Source organism: Drosophila mauritiana, chromosome 3R (genome assembly GCF_004382145.1).
Source record: "Drosophila mauritiana strain mau12 chromosome 3R, ASM438214v1, whole genome shotgun sequence".
NCBI lineage: Eukaryota > Metazoa > Arthropoda > Insecta > Diptera > Drosophilidae > Drosophila > Drosophila mauritiana.
The window spans coordinates 26,944,535-26,965,512 of record NC_046670.1 but is presented as its reverse complement, the minus strand read 5'-3'; the positions used below and the strand labels follow the sequence as shown (position 1 = coordinate 26,965,512).

At 48.7% G+C, this 20,978-nt stretch overlaps 3 protein-coding genes across 5 annotated transcripts; all 3 read left to right on the top strand.

Annotated features, from left to right (window-relative positions):
* The first annotated feature begins 732 nt into the window (after positions 1-732).
* Positions 733-15,308, top strand: LOC117145479 (G-protein coupled receptor 161). Of its 2 annotated transcripts, none has more exons than XM_033311156.1 (5): positions 733-1,133; positions 11,390-12,195; positions 12,910-13,121; positions 13,198-13,687; positions 13,760-15,308. In XM_033311156.1, the coding sequence occupies exons 2-5, from the start codon at positions 11,724-11,726 to the stop codon at positions 14,902-14,904; spliced, it is 2,319 nt and encodes a 772-aa protein (XP_033167047.1). In that variant the 5' UTR covers positions 733-1,133; positions 11,390-11,723; the 3' UTR covers positions 14,905-15,308. The 2 variants fall into 2 exon arrangements, with proteins under 2 accessions (XP_033167047.1, XP_033167045.1); XM_033311154.1 differs by having other exon boundaries at positions 13,198-13,693.
* A 374-nt stretch (positions 15,309-15,682) lies between these two features.
* Positions 15,683-17,258, top strand: LOC117143076 (triosephosphate isomerase). Of its 2 annotated transcripts, none has more exons than XM_033307542.1 (3): positions 15,683-15,952; positions 16,137-16,721; positions 16,783-17,258. In XM_033307542.1, exons 1-3 carry the CDS (start codon positions 15,698-15,700, stop codon positions 16,987-16,989), a joined length of 1,047 nt encoding a protein of 348 aa, XP_033163433.1. In that variant the 5' UTR covers positions 15,683-15,697; the 3' UTR covers positions 16,990-17,258. The 2 variants fall into 2 exon arrangements, with proteins under 2 accessions (XP_033163433.1, XP_033163435.1); XM_033307544.1 differs by having other exon boundaries at positions 15,940-15,980.
* Positions 17,259-17,816: 558 nt separating this feature from the next.
* LOC117143075 lies at positions 17,817-20,930 on the top strand. The gene is made up of 3 exons (XM_033307541.1): positions 17,817-18,414; positions 18,477-19,748; positions 19,802-20,930. The coding sequence occupies exons 1-3, from the start codon at positions 17,981-17,983 to the stop codon at positions 20,850-20,852; spliced, it is 2,757 nt and encodes a 918-aa protein (XP_033163432.1). The 5' UTR covers positions 17,817-17,980; the 3' UTR covers positions 20,853-20,930.
* Positions 20,931-20,978: the final 48 nt, after the last annotated feature.

Sequence of the window (20,978 nt, the reverse complement as noted above, 5' to 3'; positions counted from 1 at the left end):
ACATCGGGCAATTAATATGCGGCAAACAATTTTGATGAACTGCTAACAAGCCGATGGATCGATGGGGGTTTTATGGGGGGTTCTGGTTCTATAGCGGGATGGCAGCCCATAAAGCAGCACAATGGCACAAATTGATTTTGGCCAAACGATTATTTCGGGGGTTGCGTGCTCTTGGGCACATCCGCCTCGAAAAGCCACCAAATAGTAGTGCGAGTACTACCCCCTCCGAAGCCAAGGATCAACCAGCTGGGCCATCAATATCAATGAGCGGATGCCGATTGATTGGGAGACCCGTCGATTCTTTATTGGTCCGTCCAAGAAAATACATATTGCCCATCGCGGTTTACGTCTCAATTATGTTTGAGTGCCATTGAAAGTGTAAAGAACACTCACAAACGGCGGCCAGAAATAGCGAGCGGAATCTCGGCGACAGCCACAAATCATTGCTATAAAGAAAAGAGCCAGCATATTTCGTTTACGATTATATCCGGACGGAGGCCAAGCCGTAGAACTGCAACTCTCCGCGCTTTTCCAAGCACTCAACAGGCGTCCGCAGCTCGCAGTCCGCAGTCCGCAGCTCGGGGGCCCGTCCACTTTTCCCGAAGTCCCCCAGTTGGGGTACCCGATTCGGAAATCCCGAGCCCGAATCCCAACCGCTTGGGCTTGCTATCCGTGCGATTCATTCGCGCATTTTGCCGTCGAGCGTTGGCCAGCGCGGTGGATATTTCGCATATCCGCAGTGGAGAATCGCATATCGCAGCGGTATCGAGTTTTGAAATTCAGTTTCGACTGCCATAAAAAATAAATAATAAAATTAATAAACAAATCCGGTGTGCGTGCCTGTGTCTGTGCGGGTCCGTCTCAATGAAATGCCAAACTAAATAAGCTTGGAAAAGTTTTCCATCCAGTTTTTATGGCAAGCCAGCGAGGCCCAAAAAAGTGTCAATTGAATTAGCGTCTCGGGCTTTAAGAAAATAATACAGAGCCAAAGAGAGATTATCAAGGCGCAACAGGTGATTGGATCGCGGATTTATGAATTCGCAAAGGTGTTTGTTTCTCTGACATATAAAACCACCTGTGGCTCCTCCTTCTAGCTGAAGGGCCACTCTCTGGAAATCCAACTTCGATTCCAGGTAACTACACTAATTACCCCCAAAGTTTACTTTAATTTATATATAGTGCTAGTGCAAACAAACGAAAAAAGAACATATGTTAGAGAGCCCAAAAAGAAAATCGATAAAATTCGGACACAGCATTATGTTTATGCTAACCGCAAAGGCAACTAACTAAATATTTGCTCTTGGCAACGGGGAAAGTCTTCACCTGTTGCACGTATCGCATGTCCTGTTGATTGGCTAATTGATAACATCCAGTTCCGGTCATCACCATCACCCATATATCAATCCATCCGCATATCCACCTAGCCATCCGTATATCCATTCGCATTTCCACCCACCCTTGACCCTGTCAGCGGGCAGCCCATTAAATCATCCCGAGCACACAAATTAGCGGAACGAGTGCATCAATAAACAAAGTTCACCTGTTGCCAGCGTACTGCCGCGTAGCGAAAAGAAAAGACATCTGCAGCTTGCATTAGCGATACATCTTGTATCTTTTGGATTGCAGCCTCCTACTAATGGCGGATTTTTGGAATTGCACTCGATGGGCAGGGAAATAAAGCGAACTATGGCGAAATGAACCGAGCAGGGCGAGTGAACATCAAAAGCGCACTATCGCAATGGGTTTCGGTTCGGTTTGGACGGGATGGGCTGGGATGGCACAGGCATAGGTGGAGGAGGTGGGGTGTATCTATCTATCTATCAGATGCACACGGCGCTTGTAACCGCAATTCGCATGCCACCGCCCACCGCCTACCGCCCGTCCTTCGACCTCCTCAAGTCGCCAGTGCTCTTGATTGCGCCTTTGTGTATAAATTAATTAAATTAAAAGTTTCCGGTTAAGCCTCCAAACGCCGACAAACGCGGCGCTCGGACGCATTGCATTCGAAAGTGCAGAAATGTCCGATGCACTCGTTTCTGTCATTTCGACTTCGAGGAGCAGTCGATGATAATCGCACCCTTTTGATTCTGCTGATAAAAGTACAAAAATATTCATGCCAATATTTGGAGCATGAATGTGCAGCTTTTATGTCAACAAGTTGTTGTGTCAAACGGGGTTTCCCCGTTTCACAATGTGATTGCAATGGCCTCTTATCACAAACTTAGGCCGATCCAATGAACTCCGTTTCCATGTAGATACTGAAAGTTACAAAAGGCGCTGCTGTAAGTGTGATAAAGAGATAAATATAGTAAATTATGCTATTGAGGAAAGGTTGTAAACCCATGTGAAAATGGTGATAACATCGAAATCAATAGGTAAAACAATTGCAATGGATGATAAAGAGATAATATACAATATACAAAGCAGGCTGTAGACTACTCATAACACATTACATGCTGCAATTTTTTTTTAATTTTGCATTTCCTTCTAAAATAATAGTAGTAATAATGATTTACTTAATGTGAATTCGTTAGTTCAAAAAATAATTTGTCTTAGTCATCGCAAATGATCTGCCAAAAGTACATCATTTTTCTTTCTGTGTAACTGAGTGGCGATTGCAGGCACGTTTCTGAGGCCCAAGGCTCCCTGTAGCTACCTCATTTGGACGGCAATCCTTTTCCTGGGAAAGCCCTTCATCCCGCTGGGTAACGTGTGCAGCGAGTCGAGAAAGTCGAACCCAGAGATGGATTCATTAGGCTGCTCCTGGCACCGCCTGACACCCCATCTTCGGGCTGGTCCATCCCAATTGCTTCTATAAATATTCGGGCAGACACATCAACAACCTCCGAATCGCAAACCGAACGTCAGCACTTGCCAAAATCCAAGAGCGCGACGCGGGCGATTTCCAAACTGCTGGGTGTTTTGTGGCAAAGTCAACAGCTCGGACGAATCTGATTTCGATTCGATTATACGAATTTAAAGTAAGTCACGCAGCGATTTTAGCAGTTCCCCTGGCCCGCAAATCGGGGAGCTCGGAGGTACATAAACATAAGTGGGTTGCGGTTGGGAATTAGCATCCAATTAGAAGATAATCGCGCGCTAACTGGCCGCGTAAACTTTTCGCGAAGAGATGGCCGGAAAGTGTCGCAGATTTACGCTGCTTTGGCCACGCCCTAACCCTGTAACCCCCACCTAATAGCGCCCACCAAAGTGCCCTTGAGTGCCTGCAGTTAATGTGCAGTCGACCTTCACGCCAACTAAAGACCAATTGTCAATATTTTGACAGCTACCCCCATGAAAAGGCAAAGCGGACTGCGAGTTCTGCGGGAATGGGAGTGGGTTCGATGATGAATATGTTGGCGACATATTGCAAATCCCAGTGGATGGGTTCGACCCACGTGTCCGGGGCGGTGGGAGGTGGGCGTGGCACACCTAATGTTGACATCACTTGGCCATTTAATGACTGCCTTTATGGGGGCTTTTACAACCTGATGATAAAGCGCCAGAGCGATGTGAACCCAAGTGAACTGGAGAAAAGTGAGGCGCCCTTGAGTGGACTCCAATTGATGGCCAATTTAGCGCGGCCAGTGCTTGATGCGAGAGCGAAGAGTAATTCATTCACTACTTAACTTATGGTTTCTTTTTCATTCCTAGCAAAAATGTGTCAAATGGATTAATTTCCACTTTTATATGATCCTGCCAAACCTGCGTGTATGGTATTTAAAACGCTTTACACTTTTCCTGGGTATTTTTTCTCTGTGGAAAGACTTATGTATATTTATTGTGTTTTTTCCGTGTGAGCATTTATATTGGCTACCCAATCACCAGGCATTGTCCTCGTATTGACCCCGGTCATAAGGTCTCGTACCGCCTCAATTACATTTATCCTGCCCTGAATTGATGGCGGATACGAGCAACAGTTGTTGGACGGGAAACGGCGATGCAGGATTACTTACAGAGTGAACTAAACATATTCCAATTGCATTACATTTGCATTGATCAGGGGAGTCCTCTTTTCTTCCATAGTTGCAGATGCAGATGCAGTTCAGCTTCCTCGGCGTGGATTAGTTCACTCAACTGATGGCCCCGCGTGAGGCCATTGCCAATGGGGCGGATCGGAGTGGATTGCCCCACCCACAGCCCAGCATTCGAAATGAGAAAATATTATATTTGAAATTTTACATAGTACCAAAATAGAACACAGCATCGGGGCATGATTCAGGGCCAGCACGTGATGGGAGAAAAGTGGGGTGAATGGATGAGGCGCGACGGAGGAGGAGGTGGCACCCAATGGACTGTGCAAACAGCGGAATACCAGTCGAAAGTCAGCGTGGAATGCACATTAATTGCGGCTCAGATTCGAGTTCAGTCGGCCGGTCATTCATGGCATTTGTCTGCCTGCATAATTAACAAGTCGAGGCGCTGGCTTTGCATTAATTATGCTCGAATTAAATCGGCGGAACAGTCATCTGGGCAAACGTTGCAAGTGATAATTCCCCCTTTTGGCACCCAAAAGCCCCTTGAGACCGCCTCAAGTCCCCTGTTGACTTTGCCCATTAGACTCCCCGCCAGAAAGTCTTCCTCTAATTGGTGACTCACTGCGATCAATTTGATGCCGGCCGTAACCAGTATAGAATTTATTTTCATATTTATTTGCTTTTGAGCACATTGCACACATTCAGATAAAGTGGAGGAGCTGGAAATACTTTAAGTTATTCAGCAATTGCAAATGGTTGAGCTCCCCTTTAAAACATATGAACACCCCTACGAGTCTGGAGGTAGAACCAGTATATTCCGCCAGCGGTCTATATCCCATTATAGCTCTTGATCACATTTGCATCCGGTGGAATCCGCTGGGTGGGATGGCGATGGCGATGGCTTACCTGAGCAGCTGCACGTCGGCACGCGACAATCCTTTCCAGCGACGTCACGGTCCGCCCAAAATGGGTGAAAACAAATCGGATCGTAATAAATTTTTATAACTGCGCATCCCTAAACGACAATACTCGTTGTTAATGCCGATTTGGGCTCGGTTCGATAGACAGTGAATGTGAGATCGTTTAAATGCAAATGCCAGTGGCATTAAAAAGTATTTAATGGTCAGAGGGGCTATGTGGTTATGTGGGTGCTCCTCCACGCAGGCTGCATTAATTTGCGTGCAACTTTGTACAGTGGAGAGAATTCGACTCACATCCGCCGGAAATGGGCAACTTCTGTCGGAGGCGACTAAGCCAACTTGGAGTTGCTGGCGGCAAGTTATTAAGTTTCAACTAAGTGCGCCACTTGTTGGCCAAGTTCCTCGTTCGGGCGGAGGGAAAGTGGATAATGGTCTGCGCTGGTCACGTCCTAATGAACAGCTCCACACATCATTAGCGGCGGCCTACGGCTCCTCCTGCGACTCCGGTTACAATTGGGCTCGTCGTGGCGGTGGGGTTGGGGGTCAGTTTTTCGGGCAGTGTAATTAAATTTAACTGCCGGCCATGATGGAGACAAACTTTCCAGCAAGCTGACAAGCTGGCTGAAAGAGGAACTGCGTTCCAGGAGATCCTTCCAGCCTTGTCAAGGATAATGCGCCATTAACACCCACGAATGTGGGTGTCAGTGTTTCTGACTGGCTCCTCTTTTTCGCTTTTCTTTCCCTCCCTGACATTCATCCTGCTAGAGTTTCTTCCCAATGGCATTCGGAATGCAGAGCTGACAGGACATAAGCTCCCGAATGCTGCGACCCTTACACTACCCGAAAGATTTCGAAGTCTAAAGTTTAGGGGGTAAGTGGCAGCTGGGGATATAATAAGTATGATTTCGTATAAAAAGAAAGTTGAAATACTTACTAATAACATACCCCCCCATACAATGAGTCCTCTATTATTTATATCAACGAGTTATTCAAAAAATGTTTGCATCACATCTACTTGAGTTACTCACGCCCTTATTTCACTCTCAACCTTAAAGGATGTGGCATTTTGGTTAAGTAGGTCACTTTTGACATCCCACATTCCATTGTATTGTTGTTTCGTTAAAGCTATTGAGACCCACATTCCGAAATGGTTGTTTCCAAGTGTAGACATAACTGCTGCGCAAATCCTCCGCTTGGGGTTACGGTTGCACACTCAGGGCTCAGGGGCTTGGGGTCAGAGGTCGGGGAGAAATGGACAACTGGCTGGGACCAGTCAGCCGGCAACTGTAACGAGCTGCGTGTCATTGCGCCAAAATCAACAGAAATGCAAACGACGAAACGATGTGTGCTGTCGCCTGTCGACAGATATGTGAGTGGAGGAGCGATTCTGTCCACTCCTGCTGCGAAGAATGAGGAAACTGGGAGGCCAATGGAGCCCGAGTCCTGTTGACAATGAAATGCCAATCTGCCAAGCAGTGGGATGTGCTGGAGTGGTCAGGACGTGGTGTAGAACAAGCAAACATCAATAGAATCTTTATTGGCTTCATAAATATTTGTGCTCCAACTCTTGTGGGCCTCTGGTTGGAGGCCGCCCCCCAAATTCGCACCCCTTTAAAAGGGGCCAAGGATTGGGGTTACTTATGCAAAGCCGGGGATTCACGGGCTGACATTTGTCCTTGGCAGCGGACGTCTTAAGCCGCTTTAAAACTTGGCCCTGGAGTGGGTCAATCTGATGGATGCGCCGCTGAGTCTTTGTGACTCTTCATGCGTAAGCCGAATTCAATCACAGGACTCTTAATGGGCCAGCAAGGCCGGCAAAAGGGCTGGGTAGTCCTTGGGGGCTGGATGGCTTTTCGGGGGAGCCAGTTGGCAGAGCTCCTTTATGGTTTCCACTGAAATAGAAAATGAAATTAAGATGGCAGCTGTCGTTTGGGCAGAGGGGCTGCAACTGGGGAATACGAGTCGTATGAAATATTACGCATACGCAGCGTTGTGCGGCATTGCCTGGTCTGGTGAAATGCCGCGCCGTGGTCAGGAGCTCAGTGTCTCCAGCTTGATTGATTTGACTGTCCGGCCGACCGAAAAAAAATACATAAAACCCCCCAGAGGCCATGTGCCCCACATACGGATGCCCAATAATTTGGAGACAGCCTGGGACCTGAATGTAGCCGTACAACAAAAGCGCCTCGAAAACAAGGCACGCAGATAACAAAGTCATAACATTTAATTACGTACAATTTACTCACATGTTTACACCGCCCGAAAAAAGTCCCGATAAGCGCCACGAAATGCTGATCGCGCAGTTGTAGCTGCTTCGTTAGCGATTGCTCACCTCAGGACAAAAGGTTGTGGGCTCCGGCGGAGGTGTCACTATCACTATCGCCATTCCCGTCACTGTGACACTCATTGCGATTCCGATTATCACGGCCAATGCGGTAGCAGCCGGACTTTACTCGTGTCCCTCCGCCATATAACTCCTAGCTCGATTGCCGATTGGCGATTGTCAACTGCCGAATTGGGAATTGGGAGGAACCACTCCCCACCTCCTCCTATTTTCGCACAGTGGATGCGGCTGTAAATGTTTTATGGCATAAAAATGGGTTATGAGCAAGCTTACCCAAAACACACCCAAGCACCAAGGCACCATCTAGGGTAATTATAGGACTTTGTAAAAGAAATTCAAAAGGGATATGGACGTACATGATTTTGTTCTTAAAAAGCCGTTGCTGTACTTCCGCTCTCTTCCGCTTTAAGTGGCATATCCTTTGACCGAGCAGAACCCTTTCCGGTATTTGGACTGCCCTCCCGATCCACTGTGACCCGTGCTGACGGGTGATTATTCACAGTGGGACTTTTGCTGGCCCGGCGTATTTATATGCCAGACAAGACCCTCTTGCCATGTAGTTATCTATCAACATGCCAGCACCCTGACATGGGAAACTCGTCACTTGTTCCCCGGAGACAATGAAGAGTATTATTCTGCGACTATTGGTTGTGCGAAGTGGCAGGGAATCCGGTGAAAGATACTGTATTATGTATCCCACATCACAAGCAGGATATCCAGTACTCATTTGCAGTAGACGAGCGACTGCACGTGATCCCAACGTGCAACCCCTTGAATAGTGCAATCCAGACCGGAATCGGGCAATCGAGCAGCCAATCCCATTCGATATTGACAGTGATGACTGGCCGATAAGCCACCTGTGACGTGTGAAGATTTGAGCTATTTATGGCTCCGTTCGCAGCCACTGGAGATATCCAATATATATTTAGCACTACGCATTCATTCAGAACCGGTTCGAGCCGGAATCTACTATATTGCATTTCCAGTCGATTGCCCTGATGAATGTATATCACTCCATTTAGAAGGATTCGCAATTACGACAAGAACTATGCAAGTGCAATCAGCTGAGGCCAGTAAAAAGAACTTTTCGCCAATTAATTTGCCAACTATCCGAGGCAGAAAAAATGCGTATCATAGCGGGTGGGAGTGGGTGGCAGCACAGCTGGGTACAGGGAATTTCCAGCTGCAGCTACTCGTTTGCCGTAATTAAACGTGTGAAGCGACGCAGGATGACCACGCACAAAAAAAGGCAACGAAGACAAATGGCCCCGGGAAAATATAGAAAACGAAGAAAATGTGCGGCAAGCTTAAAGTTCAAGCAGCCGCAGGAAGATTCAGTTTTGCCCCATTTCAGATACATTTGAATCCGAGCCAGCAGATGGAGAACGTGTTCGCTGTTTGCTATTTGCTGCAAGTTCACAGCTATCGGCAAGGCAACTTATGGGGTGCGGGGTCCTGCATCCTTGGTCCTGCCAGCCTTATCACCACCGTCATTTTTCAGCGCCCTCTCGCAGATAGCGTCTTGTAATAGAAACGCACTTTATCTGCTGCCAACCAGTTCAAATAGTAATCTCACTGGCGAAAGTATACAAAACTATGGTTAATTCGGAAATAAATCTGCGAAATTTATTCAATTAGCAACTTCGGTGCCTGCGAGCATCAATTTGATGTGTTAAATATGAAACTCATATGTCCATTATCAAATGCCATGAGCAACTAAATTTTTCTGAGTGTGCAAAAATGATAAGAGGAAAATCGCAAGTGTGCACTGCAGATGCAGCGAGCTGGAAACACTTTTCTGGCTGTTATTCCGCTGCCAAGGCCAAAAATGTGGCCAATTCGATGGCGACATGGTAATAAACTTAATGCCAACTGATTTTGACAGCACTGCACCAGCATCGGGGATGGGAAGGCAGTTGGGATTAGGCAGGACAAGGCCTTGGGGAGGAACCAAACCATTTGCCACCCCTTTGTGAGCCTGACAAATGCGCGAAAAGTTTGAGCACTTGTTGGGGGCGGTGGCGTACCTCGGGGCGTATGAGTTATGCTATGCGATCTGCAAAGGAGCGGAACTGCCGTGAACCGGAGCACTGTATAGTATATTCCGATTCCCAGTCACGTACGGCCACCAACCAGGCCACTATCATTCAAATTATGAACGCGTTAGAGCCTCAGTAGCAGCTCGTGATTGAGCCACGGCTTGTCATGCAAAGGGTGTCATAATGAATTCATCAAATGTGCTCAAACAAATCATAGATGTACTGAAAATAAATTATTAATTATAAATCAAGCGGTAGGTTATAACCTATTAAGGTATGCTCTTGAAGGGGAGAGTACTATGAGTACTGTATGACTACATTATTTTCCAATCACTTATATAAGCGTCTTAAATTTCTCGCTGTGCACTGATTGAGCCGCGAGGTGTCAGGTGCACTGACCCAAAGAACGTCTTTGGTGGAGCCTCTTTCGCATTGGCCTCACGCAGCCCATGGCCAAGATCGCTAATTGCGTTTGCCAAATTAATTAAATCGGGCAATCGTAGCGCCATTTGTTGATTGAGTTTTTAACCGAATCGGGATTGGAATGGGAATGTAGTTGGAGGTGGAAATGCAAATGTGGCTGCCACCGTGCGATTGAATTAATTAGGCAAAAGGCAATTAAGCGGATCGACCTGCTCCGAGTGTCGCCCGGCGACTCAGCACGCGAACAGGGTCCGTCGGGAGTACTACCCCGTGACCTCTGACCCCGACCCCTTAGCCGCACTCCGCGGAGAGTGGCAGCATAAATTCCATAGCCAATAAGTTGGGCAATAAGTGGGTGTCTGCCATAAGAGCTGGCTAAATAACGGCGTTAATTCGACAAGCCCTTTCCCCGGGCTTTAGTGCCCGGCTCTAAGTGCTCCGCGTTGATGAAGTACAATAACCAGCTCCATCCACCATACACCACCCACCATCCACTTTCACTTTCCACTTTTCACTTGATGAATCGCAAGGTGGTGGAGGGCAGTAGGGTAGGTGGGCCAATTAAATGGAAAACGTTTTCATGTCCCGCGAATCGTTGTCGTGGCTTTTGATGGATGCACTCTCGCCGCCAAAACACTCGATTGAACAGTCAGCCCTCCAGTTACCGATCCATCCTGACCCATCCAATACTCCGACTTCTGCTCCTGAGTGACGGCTTCCGGTTGGTAACCACGCGCATTAAGCCAACCGTTCACACGCTTTTTGATATCGCGCCTCGACTTCCTGCAGGACAAATCCCGGAACCTCGTCCATCCTTTCACTCTCCACTCGAGGAAATGCTACCGGAGATAGGAAAAGTGCAGCTAGAAAAACCACTGAAGCTACTACTTTCTCTTTCCACAGAAAGGATAAATGATATTCGAAAATTCATAAATATTTACAAAATATTCCAAGAACAGATAATTTAAAAAAAATGAGTCCTAGGAAATAAACAAAATAACCGGATTTCAATTACTCAGCGAACTTCCTATTGTTGATTAGCAGTTTTTAAGAGTAATACATCATCTATCTTTAAAATGAGGAGTAAAACGAATACTTTTGAATCCGTTTCCTAAACCCCTGGCTAATTTCTGTTCATAAACTTTTTTCTCTGTGTAGGATGCTCTTTTATTTATGGGACGTCTGCTTCTGTGTTGTTCTCGCTGTTCCGTCCTTTTTGTACACTTTTATTATGTTCTGCAGCACCCGGTTCGATTGTCTGGCAATTGATTTTGTTGCTGGTCGGGAGCTGTTTGCTTTTCCAGCTTTGTATTTGCCGCACGCGAATCAGATAGCGTGGTAGTGTGTACTCGCAGAGAGAGAGCCAAGCCAGAAACACCATCATCGTAAAGGCCAGCGAAGTTCCAACATATTTCATTGTGATCCTTGAGATGCTGGCTTTAAGGAAGTCCCGTAACTGATGGCCCCTTTCAAAAAATTGACTCGAGTACTATCTGATTATCTAGGGTATCGAACAGTTGTGGTACGGCCTTTGTTGTTTTGCTCGCCGCACACGTTATCGATATGGACATGTATTTTTTTGGCAAATATTTATCAATTTATTACACTAAAAAATTGCTACAATTAGGTTGCTGCATGTGTGTAACAAACGTGCCGAACGATGATTAAGTTTTCCCTTTTTTCCAGCTAAATAGGCTACATCGACAGCAGAAAAACAAATACATCAACGGAAAGGAAAATAAAGAGGGAGAGCGAAAGCGAATCGGAAAAGCGGGAAAGAAGCAACCGCAGCGCAGCGGGCATGGCGTATACGCAATGCGCAGCATGTGCTATTACTATCGCTGCTACTGCCACGGCCACCTCAAGTCAATTAGGGAGTTCACACGCCAGCGGGCACTGTAATTGAAGCCCACACCTGTTCCGCCCTCCATTAGCTCGGCACTAGCCTTAAATACTCGATCGGGGCAGGGAACCCCGTGGAACCCGTAGAACCCGTGAAATACCCGCAACACCGCCCACCATGTCCGCCTTTCGCTACTTCTCGATCACGGATTTCTCCTTCGAGGGACCTCTGCTCCCGCTGCACGCGGCCACCACGAGCAAGGATGCCAAGGACTCGGACAGCCCCAGCTCCGAGCTAAACATACCCTACACCGTCTTCGAGGTCCTGGTGGCCATCGTCAGCATCATCGGCAACGTGCTGGTGATCATCGTCTTCCGCCGGGAAAGAAAACTGCGACGCCGCACCAATTACTACATTGTGTCCCTGGCCATGGCCGATCTGCTAGTGGGCGCGTTGGGCATTCCCTTCGCCATCCTGGCATCCATGGGACTCCCCAGAAACCTCCATGCATGCCTCTTCACCGTCTCCCTGCTCGTGGTGCTGTGTACCATCTCCATCTTCTGTCTGGTCGCCGTCTCCGTGGATCGATACTGGGCCATCCTATATCCGATGGCCTACTCAAGGAATGTCCGCACCCGCACGGCGATATGTAAGTATATACGGGGGTATGGAACATATGTATTGTATGTACAATAAAATCAGTAGGCACTAAAAGTTTCTGGGTCCTTGTCAGGATATTGTCAAGTAATTTTGACTTTATAGTGGCCATTGTTTGGGTTTGTGCCTTTGTTGCCGTGATGCTAATGACTCTGGATGGCTAATATACAGCACATTGTGTTTCATTCCGGCCATCGACCATGTTTGAGTTGCGACTTGAGTAAAACAAAAGACGCCTCATCTGTACTACAATTGAATGGATGTACACAGTAAAAAGCATACTTAAAATCCTCCTAGATTCAATTCGATTCCACGAATTTTCATTTGAGATATTTATAGCAACAGTCTGGAAACAGAAAGATTCGGCTCTAGCTTAAAATATCTTATAAATGTAGATATTTTCTAAGAACTATAGATCACCTACTATATAGTGCTTTATAATGCAAAATGGCAGCTCAAGGCAAGATTACTTTCCAATACGGAAAGTATCCGGAATATTGGTAATTATTTGCGTCATTTGGGAAGAGTACTCACCCTGCCTGCCAGTTTTGTTTAGTTGCCCGCTTTTCGATAAAAGTTTATATAGTGCTTGGTGGAGAAGATGGCAGGGATTCCTGCAATCTGCTCAAATGACGTCTGGGGAAGCTCCACTTGCAGGGCTTCGGTTCAGGGCACTCTGATTACCAACGTCCCTCTTCTGTTGCAGTCATCATCTCCATGTGCTGGGTGGCCGGGACGATAGTGGGCTTCCTGCCGCTTTTCGGCTGGCACGCCGATGTCAACCACAACCAGGAGTGTCTCTTCGTGGAGGTGATGGACTACAACTACCTCGTCTTCCTCTACTTTGCCACCATTATTACTCCGGCTCTGCTGATGCTGGCCTTCTACACGCACATCTACCGGGTCATCATCAAACAGGTGAGTGGTGGATAGATTTTTGTATATTCCATAGAGGTGGGAATATTAACTATCCGTTATCAATTGAACTCTAAAGGTCCGTCAAATCGTTACGATGAACCCCGCCTCCGATCTCAGTCGTCGCTCCTCGGCGGCCGTGGTTCAGGTGACGACACCCGGAAGAGGTGGGCACACGGGAACCATGCTGCGGGTCTTGGGCGCTGCAAGGAAGCGGGACGTCAAGGCCACCCAGAATCTGTCCATTATCGTGCTGTTCTTCATGATCTGCTGGATACCGCTCTATACGATCAACTGCATCAAGGCCTTCTGTCCCGAGTGCTATGTGCATCCCAAGCTGACGCTCTTCTGCATCATTCTGTCCCATCTGAACTCGGCGGTAAATCCGGTCCTGTATGCTTATCACCTCAAGGACTTCCGGGCCGCGCTGAAGAACTTACTCCTAAAGATGATGGGCGTGGACATTGATCAGCAGGCGGAGGCCATCCACCGCTTCTCGGTGGCCAGTCAGCATCGCCTGCAGTCCATGGACTCCAATATGCGCTCCACGCAGCCGCGCCTCTATGTGGGTGAGTGTGAGTGCGCGTTGTCTCCTTGGAACTGTGGCAAAATCCCTATAACTCTCGTAACATTCCCTGCAGATTCACCCATTTGGTTGAGGCAGCAGCAGGAGGCCCTGAAGAACTCCCAGCTCCTGCCCAAGTGCGGAGTGGTGTCGCCCTGTTTCAACAACATCAACCAAACGGTGGCCGCCGTGGCTTCGGTGACCACAGATCTCGAGCGAGAAATGTGGAACATAGTGGAGGCTTCCAGTGGCGCCGAGCTGGGTGAAACCAGCTACGAGTTCCCTTCCCCCGCTCCGGGTTCCCAGCGCAGCAGTGAACGAAACAGCAGTTCCACAGTCCCACCAGCTCCTCCTGCTCCTGCGAAGCCCTCAGTTCCGTCCGCCTCTTACGACAACCACAACTACAGTTTCAGCCAGGATGAGGACGAAGATGATGATGATCTGGATTTCGAGGACGTATTTGTGCCGGCCAGCTCTGTTCCAAATCCCGCTCAGCCTGGCATAGATCCCGTGGAACTGCGTCGCTCCCTGGCTTTGGTCATGAGGGAGAAGTTGCGATCGGATGACACGGACTCCAGGCCAATGGGCAACAATCAGGATCTTCCCATAGATGAACAGTCCAGGGAGAGACCGCTCTCCACTCAAACATCTCCCACTAATGGCCCGCTTCCGGCTCTTCTGCGGGCCAAACTATTTGCTGGCAATTCCAATAGCGCTCACTGCCTGCCAGGATCCACGGCGAGTCCTGCTCCCCAGGAGCAATCCGGTGTCTTTGTGATCGATAGTGAGGCGAGTCCCGGCTCAAATGGACACAAGCCTAAGTATCGAAAGGGCACGGCACTTACTAGGAGTTCGCTAAAGAAGAGCCGATCCTGCAATTGTAGCTCCATCGCCAAGGGACGAGGGGTCCACGACGAGCCCAGCAGTAATCTCTGCAGGGATCAGGAGTCCTCTGTGCATCCACAGCATCCGCAGCCAGCCAACCATCCTACAGAGAACTTCTTTAGTCCGCTGAGATCGGTGGGCAGTTTCATGCAGCATTCCAACCTGTTTCACTTCCTCCAGCCTCACGCCGCCCGTCCCACCTCATCGACGGCCTCGTCCTCGGCCTCCACGCCCACTCCATCACCACCTCCCACGGGCCAGGCTCAGGAGGAAACGGTTCCAGTGGGTCTGACCACCTCCTCGCCGTCCCTTCTGGCGACCAGTGCGGAGAGTTGACCTTCGCGGTTGGCAAAAGAGCGGGGTCAGCACGAAAGTCCACTATAAGAGGATCATCAGGATGCGAAAGGGGTAAAAGGAGACCCCTGAGGAAATACTCGCAAGTCAAAGCTTTTACGTTAAGTACTTCCCAGCTCTCTTAAGCTCTCTTTCGGAAACGTTGTCAAATTCTACATATATCGGATCTAGATCAATTATGTAGTTGGGTAGTGACATATAGAGATTAGGAACTATGCGCATTTATTTTGAGTGTATGGTCATAATACGTTTCTACGGACTAGTTAATTATGTACATACATATGTTTAATGTTGTTAGAGTATTTACTGTGTATATGTCTGCTTATGTATACCTGAACGTCTGTGAAAACCAAGTTAAGCCATGCGACATGAATTTCAAAGTTGAAGTTAAATAAAGCGATTAAACCAGAATGTACATCCATGGAGTGTTTTATTTTTGGGGGTTTAATAAGTCCTGATGACATGAAATATGTATGCCTAATGGTAGGGTATAAAAGTTTTTCTTTATTTGCGGTGTTTTTAGTATAGCGAATGATGGCAAGCCTGTTACTATAAGCTTTTCCAAAGCTTTCTGGGAACGACGCCAATACTGTTGGAGCCCAATACCCTAAAGTTCCCCATTCCCCAGATGGTTGGAGTCCCTGCTAAATTTAAAACCGGCAACATTTTTAAAATCCCAGCAAGCCGCTTATATAATGTCATAATAACTGTTTTATTACTTCTGACGAACACAAATTTGTAGCAGTTCTCTGCGGACACTGTAACCACAATAGAAATGCCGCCTGGAGTACTCACTAAGCTGAACAGGAACGGTATCCAGTGTATTGCATCAGTAACGCTTCTCCAGCGATTCCCATATCATCTGAACCACCACACCATCCCCACCATGGACCACAACCGACCCACTGTGGGTGGTGTTACGGCGGAGGTACTAAAAGCCGTCGTTTCGCAAGCTCTGCTGGGCAAATTCACAGCTGTTTTCCCAAAGCTTTTCAAGTGCCAGTGGAAGACTTACGAAGGTCAAAAGAAGGTTAGTACATAAGCAGACGAACTTCGAGGTGGGTGTGTGCTCTGTGCCGGGATTAATCTCGAATCTGGGGAAAATCTGAGTGGAAAAGTCGACGGCGAGCCTCCATTCAACGAGTTCCCCACTTGAAATTATCAGTTCCAAACACTCTAATAATAGTCCCCTTCTTTTGTCCACCGATCCGCAGTTCTACGCCAATTTCAGCACCGATTGCACCGACAGCAACAGCAACAACATGAGCCGAAAGTTCTGCGTGGGAGGCAACTGGAAGATGAACGGCGACCAGAAGTCCATCGCCGAGATCGCCAAGACCCTGAGCTCGGCCGCCCTCGACCCCAACACGGAGGTGGTCATCGGCTGCCCGGCCATCTACCTGATGTACGCCCGCAACCTGCTTCCCTGCGAGCTGGGTCTGGCCGGCCAGAACGCCTACAAGGTGGCCAAGGGCGCCTTCACCGGCGAGATCTCGCCTGCGATGCTGAAGGACATCGGCGCCGACTGGGTGATCCTGGGACACTCGGAGCGCCGCGCCATTTTCGGCGAGTCGGACGCCCTGATCGCCGAGAAGGCCGAGCACGCCCTGGCCGAGGGCCTCAAGGTCATCGCCTGCATTGGTGAGACCCTGGAGGAGCGCGAGGCCGGCAAGACCAACGAGGTGGTGGCCCGCCAGATGTGCGCCTACGCCCAGAAGATCAAGGACTGGAAGAACGTAGTGGTGGCCTACGAGCCCGTCTGGGCCATTGGCACCGGCAAGACCGCCACACCCGATCAGGTAAGGTCTCAACCAGAGTCTAATCCCTTCCAGAACTGATGTTTTACCTTCCCAATTGCAGGCTCAAGAGGTCCACGCCTTCCTGCGCCAGTGGCTGAGCGACAACATCTCCAAGGAGGTGTCCGCCAGCCTGCGCATCCAGTACGGTGGATCCGTGACCGCCGCCAACGCCAAGGAGCTGGCCAAGAAGCCCGACATCGATGGCTTCCTGGTCGGAGGCGCCTCCCTGAAGCCCGAGTTCGTGGACATCATCAACGCCCGGCAGTAAGCACTTCGATCTCAAGCATCAGATCGCTTTCGGCCAGCGAACTGCCCGCGGAGGAGGCACTGGAGGACAGGACTCCATAGTCCTGCGCGCAAATGCATTACGCACACACCTAGTTGTTGTCACCACCAAGTGCAGTTCCAAATTCATAGTTACCTTGCGAGAATGCTACTCACATCCTTGTTGTTGAACGTATAGTAGTCCATTGTGTAAATCTTAAATTATTCAGGCAATAATTATGCGCAACTCATTTACTTATATACCAAACCAAACAGGTGTCTTATTTTTTGCAAGACTGTTTCAGCTATTTTTGGACCGATTGGTTGGACGACAAGGTGGGCAAAGTGGTGTCCACATATATGTGTCACCTCTGCGGACCTTAAACTGAACAAATTATTACCTAATTTCTGATAAGCATGCGAAATGGCAAATCTTTTGAATATGAGTTCCAGCTCTGATGTGAGCCAACTAAATAATCGAGGCAATCATAGTATTCACATACTAAACAAGTGAAATCATTTACATTAAGTTTATGAAAATATCTTGCATAAAAAAAGTCTTCTAGAAGAAGCAATGCATCATAAGATAGCTTAACTTGAGATAAGAAAGGAAAGCAGTTTATACTTATGGTCAGAGTTCATTTCTAATCTAAGTGTTTGAAGATTGTGCACAAAGTTTGGCAAATATGGAGCTAAACAAGGCAATTTCTTTGTAGCTGATAACTAATTTAGTTTATTAAGTTAGTAAATCCTCAAAACATGAACATGCCGAGAATTGTTGAACCCAAGTGACCTTAGCTACATTATCGATTTGACAGTTGTTCTCTTGTTCTCCGTTTTTGACCATTTTATTTACATTTCTGATCCTGAACACATCGATTTTATTCAGACTGGAGTTTTATATCAGAACAAATTAAAGAAGTTTTTAGCCAAATCTTTTAAGAGTACATAAAATTTCAACTTGGTTTTAGCGATAGTTTCCCCACAGCATCGAAATGACGCAGTACTATGTCTATGACGTAATCCTTGTGAACTCCAGTTTGCCAATTCCCCGCAAGTCCGCCAGTTTCAGTGCGGGTGGGAGGCCCGTCTACTCGGTTCGATTGTTCGAGGACTTTGAGGAGCTGTCCATGGAACGCATTTTCGTGGATCAGTTTCCCTCAGAGGCATTGGGTGGCTTTACCAGCAGTCCCTGTGAGCTGATAGGAGTATTGACCTCCAAGGGCGTAGGCGTGACTCTCAAGGAGAACGACGAGCTCATAGGATCGGGCAACGCCATGCTGGAATCTTCAATCCTGCGCCAGCTGACGGACCCCACCTTTTCGGTTACCCAGAATGTTACAGTTAAACTGACCAAAGGGCCTAAGAACGACCGAGTGGGTGAGGTGAAGCTACTCCTGAAGATCAGCTCCGCTTCACCCGATATAAAGTAAGTAGTGTTAACCAGATAGGGCAAATGTAGCATTCCTTTTAAATCACGATCCTCTCTAGTCACGGCTTGATTCCATTTGGCTGCTATGACGTGTGCAAGCCTGTGGATCATTCGATCAACAAAAAGGACATTATCTTCACCCTGGGACGTTCCGGAAAGTGTGCAACGAACAGCTGCATCACGGATGAGCGCCTGATGTCGCACGCTGGAGCACCCTTCCAATGTCCACACGCCGCAAGTCAGAATCAGGAGGATCAGGATAACAAAGGAGGTGCCTCCGCCAGATGTGGGTGTTTCCTGAAAGGGATGCAATTACCCCCGGATGTTGGCACGGAGAAAAAGAGGGAAAAGGTCGCTCTGAAGAAGCTCGTCGATGAACTGGGCCTAGACCAGATAAAAGTACCCAGTCCGCCAGACACACACGAGAAGTCCCGTCGTTGGCATTGCAAGTGCAAGCAGCCGAGTTCCAGCACGGATACTTCCTCCTGTGACATCAATGAGTTCACAGCGGAAAAGCCTCATAGAAAGAGAAAGGCCATATCCTTGACTGCCTCCATGGAGCGAGCTGCTCGTCGAAGACTCATAGGCACCTGTCCCGTAAAAGAGCCTGTTCTAACACAGGAGGCCTACAAGCCGCCGAATCTCTGCCAGCTCTGCCGTTCGGACATCAGTTGGCTGCCCAAGATCTCCGCCTGTCCCTACTGCGGCTACAAAACCTTCGAGGACATACAGCCCAGCGAGCAGCCCTACGATCTTACGCTAACTGCCCAGCAATTGCTGAGGGACTGCCTGCGCAAGGAGACCTGTGAACTGGACCTGTCCAAAGGTGATGATGAAGCCATGGGCGACCATATAAAGACCCACGACAAGGATGATCCTGATGTTCCGCAGCAATGCGGCTGCTTGGGCGGGAAGCCCTGCACTCGATGCCGCATCCGGAAGCTCTGCGAAAACTTTTTTAAGGAAAATGAGTGCAAGATTGAGCCACTCCCACAGGCTTATCCGCAAGCTCCAACCAAATCACAACCGGAAAGCAAGAAGGTAAAGCAAACCAATTCGGACGAATCACTGCGCCGTACCCAACTGATCTCCATCTTCACGGAGATGCGGAACATGTACGGCAAGAAGAAGGGGGTCAACGAGGCGGATGCGGTGGCCGAGGAACTCAGGAAGGAGTGCGATGCAGCCTGCCGGAACACCAAGTCGGCCAAGGCCCGCAGGAAGGCCAGGAAGGCGCTGCAGAAGACACTGGACGAGATTGACAAGGCCTATCCCAAGCCAGGCAAAATACGGATAAAGAAGCGGCGCACCCACCACAAAAAGTCCCGATGGTAAGATATGAAACCTACATTCGGTTCAGATAGATTAACCTCTCTTCTTGCAGCTACACCTTCTTAAAGCTGAAGAATGTATCCAAAGACTCCCGTATCGGCCATCTGGACTGCATCTCGGGCAGCAAGCATACGGGCTACTGCAGGATTCCCTGTCACATGGGTTGGATGTGGACCAAAAGCGAGATGGCGCGCCACAAGTCGTGGCGCCCAGGAGCCATTTCTCGACCCATCCGACAACTAATGTCCTACTTTCTGAAGGACTTTCCTGCGGATAATATTTGCCTTTCGCGTTACCACTACCGACACAGAAAGTGCCGCAGGGTCCAGGAGCTGGAGGAGCCACTGGTGCAGCATCCAACGCTGCACATAAGTAGGAAGGGAGATGAGTACATCATCACCTTGCGTCCATTAAAGGATCCCAAGGCCCTGGCCTCCAGCGCCAACCCTTATGCGGATATGAAGCCCGTTGTCTTTCGCATTACTAAGGATCCCATGGCAGCAGGACTCCGCCAGATGAGAGTGAATCTTCAGGACAAGGGATTTGCCCCGTGCACTTGTCGTCGGCCGGTGGCTAGTTGCTTTTGCCGGAGTCACGTTGAGAAGAAGCGAATCCAGTACGAGGTGGAGAACGAGTGTCGCCAGCGTGGTTGGCCAAACAACTCGGATACCTTCGTATACTCCCCAAACAGCGACGATGATGACAGCGATCGGGAGTACGAGTTTGGGGTTACTCCTCCGGCGGGAGTCATAAAACCCGAACGGGTGCGACAGCCGGACAGAGCGCACGTGGAGACCCAGTACGTGGATCACGACTGGGCCGCTCCCACCATGTACCCGCATCCGGCCAACATGCTCGTCCAATACGGCGGATGCGTGATGGGCGAGCGAAAGAAGATGTTCCCATGGATCTACGGAAAGGGCGACGTTCACGCGGATCCACCGAAGCCGCGCCTGAAGAATCCGCCCAAGAAGAAACCACGAAAGCAGCTTCCCTTCCGCAATGTCGGTGGCTACGACGATCCCCGGAGGTTCGATCCAACCCCACTGAACAGACCTTGGCACAAGTCTAACTCCCATGGTGGCGGAGTCCCAATGTATTGATGTTAGTAATCAGCAGTATACATAGCCTTTTACATCTCAAATAAATGACGGTTTCGGCATTCCAAGAATTCCACGTAATTGAATTGGTTTTATCCTTTCGGCATTAGTTGTATAGCCTAAGAAAAT

Bases quoted from the DNA above. Each gene is read 5' to 3' on its own strand.
- LOC117143075 (XM_033307541.1), top strand. From the start codon at position 17,981: ATGACGCAGTACTATGTCTATGACGTAATCCTTGTGAACTCCAGTTTG. The intron at 18,415-18,476 runs GTAAGTAGTGTT...GATCCTCTCTAG, and splicing joins TCCGCTTCACCCGATATAAA to TCACGGCTTGATTCCATTTG. The intron at 19,749-19,801 runs GTAAGATATGAA...CTCTTCTTGCAG, and splicing joins CACCACAAAAAGTCCCGATG to CTACACCTTCTTAAAGCTGA.
- LOC117145479 (XM_033311154.1), top strand. From the start codon at position 11,724: ATGTCCGCCTTTCGCTACTTCTCGATCACGGATTTCTCCTTCGAGGGA. The intron at 12,196-12,909 runs GTAAGTATATAC...CTTCTGTTGCAG, and splicing joins CCGCACCCGCACGGCGATAT to TCATCATCTCCATGTGCTGG. The intron at 13,122-13,197 runs GTGAGTGGTGGA...TGAACTCTAAAG, and splicing joins ACCGGGTCATCATCAAACAG to GTCCGTCAAATCGTTACGAT.
- LOC117143076 (XM_033307542.1), top strand. From the start codon at position 15,698: ATGCCGCCTGGAGTACTCACTAAGCTGAACAGGAACGGTATCCAGTGT. The intron at 15,953-16,136 runs GTTAGTACATAA...ACCGATCCGCAG, and splicing joins CTTACGAAGGTCAAAAGAAG to TTCTACGCCAATTTCAGCAC. The intron at 16,722-16,782 runs GTAAGGTCTCAA...TCCCAATTGCAG, and splicing joins AGACCGCCACACCCGATCAG to GCTCAAGAGGTCCACGCCTT.